Source organism: Silene latifolia, chromosome 3, assembly GCF_048544455.1.
Source record: "Silene latifolia isolate original U9 population chromosome 3, ASM4854445v1, whole genome shotgun sequence".
In the NCBI taxonomy this organism is placed as follows: domain Eukaryota; kingdom Viridiplantae; phylum Streptophyta; class Magnoliopsida; order Caryophyllales; family Caryophyllaceae; genus Silene; species Silene latifolia.
The window spans coordinates 10,701,286-10,710,297 of NC_133528.1; the positions used below are offsets into that span (position 1 = coordinate 10,701,286).

General features: G+C 36.4%; 1 protein-coding gene across 1 annotated transcript; it reads left to right on the plus strand.

Moving 5' to 3' along the window:
• The first annotated feature begins 3,751 nt into the window (after window positions 1-3,751).
• On the plus strand, window positions 3,752-4,657 carry LOC141648636 (F-box protein CPR1-like). The gene has a single exon (XM_074457362.1). It carries the CDS (start codon window positions 3,752-3,754, stop codon window positions 4,655-4,657), a length of 906 nt encoding a protein of 301 aa, XP_074313463.1.
• Window positions 4,658-9,012: the final 4,355 nt, after the last annotated feature.

A 9,012-nucleotide genomic window follows, 5' to 3' on the forward strand; every position in this document is an offset into this window, starting at 1 on the left:
GTTGATTTCAAACTATTTACCAAAAATGGGTCCACGTCATTATTTCCGATTTTTTTTATTTTTTTAATGAACTGTTAGTTTCTAGACAGCGAGATATTGCTTGCTATATGAAGGTGCTTGACAAGCTACTTTCGTCCTCGTCGTTCTCCTTGCTCCGACCACCAAATAACGAAATACCACCATCATTCTCTTCTTCTCACTTCCTTTATCATATGCACATCTTTGTTTAAGTTATTAGCTCAATGGTTTGCGCAAAAAAACGACCCGCAATATCATCCTCCACAACGATTTTGATTTCGCGGCAATCCATTTATCTTGTCTTAATATGATTATTTGTACCATATGAACTCGTTTTTTTATGTAGTTCAATTCTGGGTTGATTTATAATCATCAATTGATAAAACTTGTGAGTAGTTCGGTAATGATGTGCTTAATGTATGTGTGAAATACACCGTACTACCTACAAGACAGTAGAAGTATTCGTGTAACAATGGTGCATTTATACAGCGACAAGTCCGACGACGGCATTACCAATTGCCTCAAGCTTCGTGCTAAAGTTGGATGAGGTGACGAGGTGTGGGATATATACTGGTCTTACATATAAAACGAATTCAGATGATACAAATAATCATTAAGAGAATATAAATGGATTCCGCGAAACCGAAATCGATAGTGGAGGGTGATATTGTGAGTCGTTTTTTACGCAAACCATTATACTAATAACTTAACAAAAGACGCTCGTATGATAAGTGATATGCGGGTAGAGGTCGTCGTACCCGATCAAACAAATTCTCAACTAGTAAGGGTAGTCGAGGTCGAACCACAGGGAGATCAAGTATTGAGTACTAGTTTGTCTTAAATTATAAGTTAGCTACGCGAATCATAAAGTTGGTTGGATATTAAACTAAATAACTAAACTAAATTAACTAAGACTACTAAATCAAACTAAGAAAGCAAGTAATATAAATAATAAAGGTCTGACAATAAAGGAAAGTCTAGGGTCCGATCTCACCTCCGACATGTTCATTTACTATCGTAATCCCGTTAATTGGTCATTAGGGTGATGTGTAAAGTGGAAAACGCCTCTAATTCGCCTACTAACTCCCTCCCGGGCTCATAATAGGACACTAGCTATCCCAACTAACCCCCCTCTCGGGTTCGAAAGTCGGTACCCCTAATTTAACACCCAACTACCCGAAAACACATGTAATTCTCAAGGTAGCCTAGTATTGACTAAGGTCATTAAGCCCACGTCGGTTTCCGGGTCATCCCTCCCCTTCTCTCGAAGGTTGATTTCAAACACAAGATTAAGGGTGCCCTCCCTTGGTTCTCCCTCTCGGTCTCAACCTAGGTCGGCAATTAAACTTAAATATGGTAACCCGATTCCCAAACTAATCGGCTCTCGCCAATGGACAAGGGTCAAGAGTCAATACTTAACACAAATAAGCTCATAAGACAAATCAAGTCCCCTAGTCAACCTTTACTACACCCCAACAACTAATTAAAATGGAATTAATCAAGTAACTTGCACATGTCGGGGTTAAATCGAATCCTAGTGAAAATACTACTCACTACTCATTACTAATCTAACATTAATTACATTTTTAACTATAATAAACATGGTGCTAAGAACAATAGAACAATAAAGATTGAAACTTTAATTTAATTTAACGACTAATAAACATGAGTAAACTAACATTAAACAAGGTAAGACTAATAAAGACTAAATCTTGGACTAACTAAAGTAATTAAACTAATTAAATATATAACAATAATTAATTAAATAACAATAAGAGAAAGAGAGAGAAGAAATGATACCAAACTTGTATTAAAAGAGATTAAGATTGTAGATCTTCATACAATTTGTAAACTTGAATAGATAAAACTAATCTAAGCTAAGAATAATGAAGGTAAGATTGGAATTTTATTGGAATTTTTGGAAGAATGAACTAAATTACCCTAGTCTACTCTCCACTCCCGTCTCTCTGTTCTCTGCCCAGCTAACTCACACCCAAAAGACGGCTTTCCTCCTTTTTGTTTGGTGCTCTCTGCCTAGAATTCTCCCCCAAAAAATCCCAAATGACGGCTCTCCCTTACTCTCGGTTCCGTGTCCAGCACACCCCAAAACCAATCATGTGTTGAGCTGCTCTCTGCCTTTTTGTTCTTTTCTAGTGTACACATGGACCAAGTGAAATTTTGGGTCTTCTTGACATTAATTGCCATAGAGCCCAAACTGGATGCAGGCTTGTCAAAATAAAAGGCCCACAAATACATGCATCATAAACAAAGACAACAATTTCAAAGACGTCCGATGAGAAACTTTGCTGTCTTGTGACGACTGACGAGCGAATGTTTACCCGACGGCTCACAATCTCACTTCCTTTGACTCGTCTTGATCTACTTTTATAATTCGCTTCCACTCGATTCGGTACCTATAAAATAAAAAAGACGAAAGCAATACCAACATCCCAAAAATAGTATATAATTTTATTATTTAAAACTAATCAGCTAATGTGTTATACAAGACTAAAATGAGTGAATTAAGGTAACTCGGGTTATTAAATCGACTAAATAAGAGATAATATGTGGGTTAAAAATCGGGTAAAATATGGTGTTATCAATAAGGGAAGTGGGAAGTCGTTTTGGTAAATAGTTTGAAATCGACCCTATTTTGTTAAATAGTTTGGGTTTCAACCCCATTTAAGCCCTTAAGTCTAACAAAAAGTGAAGTTTAATCCCCACCAATTTCTCTTCAAAATCTAATGAGAAAATCAACTTGTATACTATATACCACTACTTTTTGCTCAATTCAAGTATGTCATGCCAGAAGTCCAGAAGCTTGATTAAATGATTACATCAAATAATTGAGAACTGAAGTTAGGAGTTCTTCTCATATGAATTTGCATTTTTTTATCCTGCACTTCTATCGAGATTGTAGTTAGTTAACCCATCAACCACATTACACAACAATCTCGACCCGACATGAACTCGAAAATCTCAAAGAGGAAGTAAGACTCTTGATGAACTGAAAAGAATTTTACACATGAAACGGAAACTATTTATCAATTTATCACTCTCATCAACCACATTACACAATAATCTCGAAAGCTTACTCTTAAAAGTTAAAACTATAAGAATCTCTTTGGCAGAAATCGACTCCACAACCGCACAACCATCATCGTTACCACCAAATTGAATGGCCGGGTTATTATTCGAAGGCTACGGTCACTATACAACCATCATCATAAGGAGTATTTTTTAATCCTGATTAAGGTAATTTTACGATTACTATTTAATTTAATTTTATATTCTCACGTAATATTTGTTACCAATTTATTTACCTTAATACATAAAGGAGTATGTTTTCTATTATTAACTTAATACGTACTCCTATATGTTTCCGGTTTCGTATTCTATATAAATATTAAATGGCGAGTCGGCTTCTTAATTTCTTCCCTAAAATCCCAACTATCAGTCTATCATCCCTGTGTATTTCTTAAGCAAATCTAGACTTCCAATGGATTTAGGTTTCGAAACCCTAAAACAATCTTCGGCAGTTACCCTTCCCATGGAATTAATATTCTCATGCATACTCCCCAAATTACCCGCTAAATCTCTTTTACGTTTCAAATGCGTTTCCAAATCCTTTTTAACCGAGATTTTGTCTCACAAATTCAATGCGTCATTTTCCGAGGCCAATCGCTTCTTAATCCTACCAGGCAGCAAGCTCAATACGTTCCGTATATACGAAATGGACTCACGGAACTCTCCTCCTACGATTTGCCCTTACCCTATATCGTCAAAATTGTATACGCCTTTGTTGGCACGCTGCGAATCTTACGTCTTGATTGGGTGCGGCAACAACCACCGTTGGCCTGAAGCTCTCGTCTTGCTCAACCCAATTACACGTATTTATCGTATACTCCCTAAACTTTGCATTCCCGATTTTGATGGCTATCTAAAGTATGGGATGTGTCATTGTTTAGACGATGAATTCAATAACGATTTCAAAGTAGTCGGGTTTGTCACATATTTCAGTCCACATGAGAATGATCTAAGGGAAGTCAACATCTATAGCTTGAGAACTAATTCGTGGAGAGCTGTCGAGTGTGAAAGGACCACGGGTCAATGGATGGATACTACGGTCCTTGTACAAAACCATTTACTTGTTATGATTTTCTATGACGATGATGCTCGCATGACTAGAATTGGTTGTTTTGATATAAAGGCTGAACGATGGTCTAATGACGTGCTCTTGCCGGATACTATTTCGGGTGAAATCAGTTCCCACTCCATTGTAGATGGTCATTATTATTACCTAGGTGAGCTGGATTGGAAATTACGTTTTTCATGGTACGATAAGAATAAGGCGACTTACACTGTGTGGGTTATGAAGAAATACGGTGATAAATCGTCTTGGGTTAAATTGATGAGCCTTCCTGTACGAGGGATAGACGAGGTTTACCACCCAATTGCTTACCGCAAAGGATCATCACATGAACTATTGTATATTTCAAAATACATCGACAAATACTTTTGGTACAACCTTAGAGATAAACAGTTCACTCAGACTGGATTTGACAGTGACAACCATGATACTAATTTATATTTTGCTTTTACATGTAAGGGAAGTCTCTCAACCTTTCCCAGTTTTTAACCGATTTGTTCATCATCCAAATAACACAAGAATGAATGACGATAATGACGATGATGATGGAGAATACGAATATGTTTTCCTTTTTTTTTTTGTAACACAAATACATCTAGAATCAATTACTCAAGTTACTCGGGACGGCCAAATTCACGCCAGAACTGCATTTGTTGGGTTTCTCTTTCGTGATCACAAGGACAATTATGTACTTGCACAATATGCCCTCGTCTTGAGGGCCATCTCCCTTACTTTACTAGCTAAGCTAGTTGACAGTCGTAAGTCTGTAAAACAGTCATCTTTGCCGAATTGGTAGAATAGACTTGTATAAGCTCCAAACCTTTCAGACGAAAAATCAGATTCTTTCCTTTTCCAAATAAACTACGTCGTATGATCCAATTTTGTTGCATTACTCTATAGTCTAGACCTAGGCAAGAGAACACACAGCACCAGAAAAAGGAGAAAACACAACTACTGATTTCTAAGAACATGATTTACGGTACACACGATGACAAGCATGAACAAGTAAAAACACACATACTTTATCCATTAGACATGTATCATTTCATTGAATTTTGTGCCAAAATAACATATAATAACATATTGGGCATCCCGTTGACGCCAACTCGTTTTCCACCAACACCAACATAAAACTATTGTTGATGATGATGATTGATGTGGTAAGAGTGTCGCGTTATTGGAAAGTTTTTTATTTAAATTGAAAGTTTGGTGATAAAAGGTGTCGTCTTAATATATACATCTCATTTCAGTTTCTACCCCGGGAATACAAGCATGCAGTAGTAGTGTACGGCCCTGTTTTTTGGGACTGAAACTGTCTAAACTGATGAACTGAACTTAATAGAGCTGGACTGAACTGAACTTAATGGAGCTGAGCTGAACTGAAGTAACAGTTAATTTGTAAAGAAAAAAGCTGAACTAAAATGAATGAAGCTGAACTGAACTTAATAGAACTAAACTGAAATGAGCTGAAATTAAGTCCAAACAAAGCTTAACTATCCTACCCAACTCAAATCCGAACTAAATCAAATATTATAGTAATATACACCCAAAAAAATCACATTATAAATTTTTTACCCCGAAATTATTTTTCAATGAATAATTGCCTTATTACTGAATATATTATTCTTCTTTATTGTGGAAAAGATTAACGGGTCTCCTAATTTCACTTGAATTCCTAGTCCCAGATATTCCAATTCCTAATCCCAAATATTACCCTAGAAAAATTTCTAAACAACCAGGTTTAGTCAAACTCCATAGACACATCATGAGTCATGACAAACGATGATGTATATGAGTTACCATCCCTAAATCACAAGAATGACGAGCCGGGATACGATAATCAAATATTCTGTTTGATTAATAATAATAATAATAAATCTTACTCTAAGACGATTCTTGAATTACATTCTAGCTTGGTTTATCCTACGAGAGTGAGTTAACCGGTCCATTCTAGCTTCCAATCAAGCTTGGTTTATCCTACGAGAGCGAGTTAACCGGTCCAGGTACTCTATTTGGAATCCGGTCACCCGACAATGCTTAAATCTCCCTGAGTTACTAGACCCGCCTAAGCCTAAGGAAGAACCCATTTGCATGATCACGTCACCCCCTGACGGCAATGCTCCGTGTGTCGTTTTGTTATTTAAAAGCCACATGTTTTCATGTAGACCTACAATCAGGGACGATGTTGATGAACATAGACAGACCAACATCGTCGTTAATTTGTCAACTACCCTCAGACATGTTGATATCAGTAACGAAATATTTGCCTTTGTTTGACTACATGAATCTTCGCGCCACTTTTAAGTTGTTGTTGATCAGTAAGGATTATCTATCCCACTTTTGTGTCCCATTATGTGTCACACTCCATACATATTCTGAAACATCAATTGTTACAAGAATAAAATATGCAATATATGCATTAATTAGTTAATGTATGAATATGTATGGAGTGGGAACACAGACAGGGACATCAAATGGGACAGAAGATCCTTACTGGTTGTTGACACCAAAAGAGCACCTGATAGATAATAAAGGAAACACAACACCTAATCTCAGAGCTCATAACATACAGTATACACAATGCCAGATTTAATTTAATAGCTATGATAGATTCGTAACTCAATTCCAGCCACAGTTTTGTCAAGGCATAATCCTTATCCAGTTACAAGGATGAACAGGTACAACAACACCGCCTTAATCCGAATCATTTTTCCCATCTTTTCTTATATACATCTGATTATACTCTTGAGACGGTCTAATTCACGATCGAACTGCATTTCTGTTGAGTTTATGGATTCAAGTACCTAAGAGGGGGAGGGGGTGAATTAGGTACTATTTAAAAATTTATAACTACAACTTTATTGAATTAAAGTGAGTTACGAGGACAAAAGAAATGAGATAATACTTCGAATGATATTGCAAGATTAAACGAGTATTGGAATGAATGTTTGCTGAGGTGTGAAAGTAACAATCGTTCTGACTGTATCTATTTGTCTCAGTTATGGAATACGAACTGCAGGCCAAATGTGACAGTATGATGAACTGTTACTTCGAAGGTTTAAGCAAAACAAAACAAACAAAAATAAGAGAGCAGCGGAAATAAAGTAACACAAATGAACACGGGATTTTTGAATTGGTTCGGCAAGAAACTCAAGTGCCTACGTCCAATCTACCTTTTTATTGCTTTCTTTTAGTGATCTACTCCGACAACTAAAAGACCCGTACAATAAAAGAACACCAACCTACTCCGGTTGTAAAGCTAGTACAAGAACTACTCCGTTCTTATGACAAGCCAACTCGCAACCTACTCCGGTTGCCAACTCACAACCTACTCCGGTTGCCAAGAGTTAAAGACTACTCCGTCCTAAACTCTACTAACACACTTAGAATGTTATAGGATCAAGTTTCCACTAACATATTCTTAGCAAAGAATAGAGATGGACAACTTTTACAAGATCAACAATTCTTAAGCAAGAGAGTTTAGTATGTTAAAGTAACAGTAGCCACGACTGTAACAACTTGAAGACTTTTAAAGGTTTTTGCAAACACACACGATTTTTAAGCTTAAAAACAATTTGCAAAGTTGGAAAAATTATTTCAGAAAAGTCTTAAGATTTTATGAAGAAGAGGCACGTCTTATATAGAGAAGGTGAGTGAAGGGGTTGCTAGGGTTTTGAAGGGTCAAAGACCACACATGTGAAGGGCATTTGCAACCACCCAAAACTTGCACCAAAGAGGGCTCTTTTGCAAAGGCAAGAATAGAGAAAGAGTGTTTGAAAGATATCCTTAAAAGCTCATGCAAATTCAGAAAACAAAGAGAGAAAAGACAAGTCACATGATGACAAGTTTACACACAAATGGCAAAAAGCATTTCTTGTTTTCTAAAAGACCAAAGGGTTGAATTTGCATAAAGAGGAAATATTTTGAAATTAATAATAATTCAAACCACTCTTTATTGAAGGCCATCTCCTAATAAAATCTGAAGTTTTATCTTTGAAAAATAAGAGTCACGTGAAAGCTTTTTGAAAGATAAAAAGGACTTCAAGTTTTACGAATTGTGGCAACAATATCAGTTGTTTACTAATGAAAGCAACAGTCGACTTGACTGTTTCTATTACTCTATGATACTCTACTTTCTTGCTTGTACATTAGATGACACTAAGACTCATTACAAAGGGATGATTAACAACTTCAACACTTCTTAATCCATGCTTGATTACATCAATAATCCTGAAAAGGTAAACTAAGATAACAGAAATCAAATGGGCATGTCATCATCAACCATAAGGAACCCAACAAATTCCCCCTTTGATGATGACAAGCCCCAAACGAATGTATAAGCAATGTAAACACCTTAATTCAAGATTTTAAACAAGCAAGATCAAATGAGAGAAGGGACACTATTACCTTACTAAGGGCAAGAGCAAAAATCAAACTAGCCAAGACAAATTTACATTGCCCCAAAACAAGATTCAAAACTAAGAAGGTTAGACAAGGCATTAGTTAATCAATATGCAAAGAGATTAAGAGCATGAGTTTACCTTTTCCCCCTCTTGACATCATCAAACGGATAGGGATGTCAAAGGCATTAGAGTGCAAATAATCACAAGAAAACACAAAAAGACACATATAAGCGTGACAAGGTAACAAAGTCAACATAAACATACGGATTAAACATAAGTTCACCATAGTTCACCACGGCTAAATAAAGTTTAAAATACACCACCGTACCAACCATTAAAATAACAAGTAAAGAAAATAATGTCTTAGAAGGGCACAATCAAGGTGGGGCAAAATGAAAAAGACAGGGATAAAGGTTAAGGGGACCGAGAGTAAAAGGGATA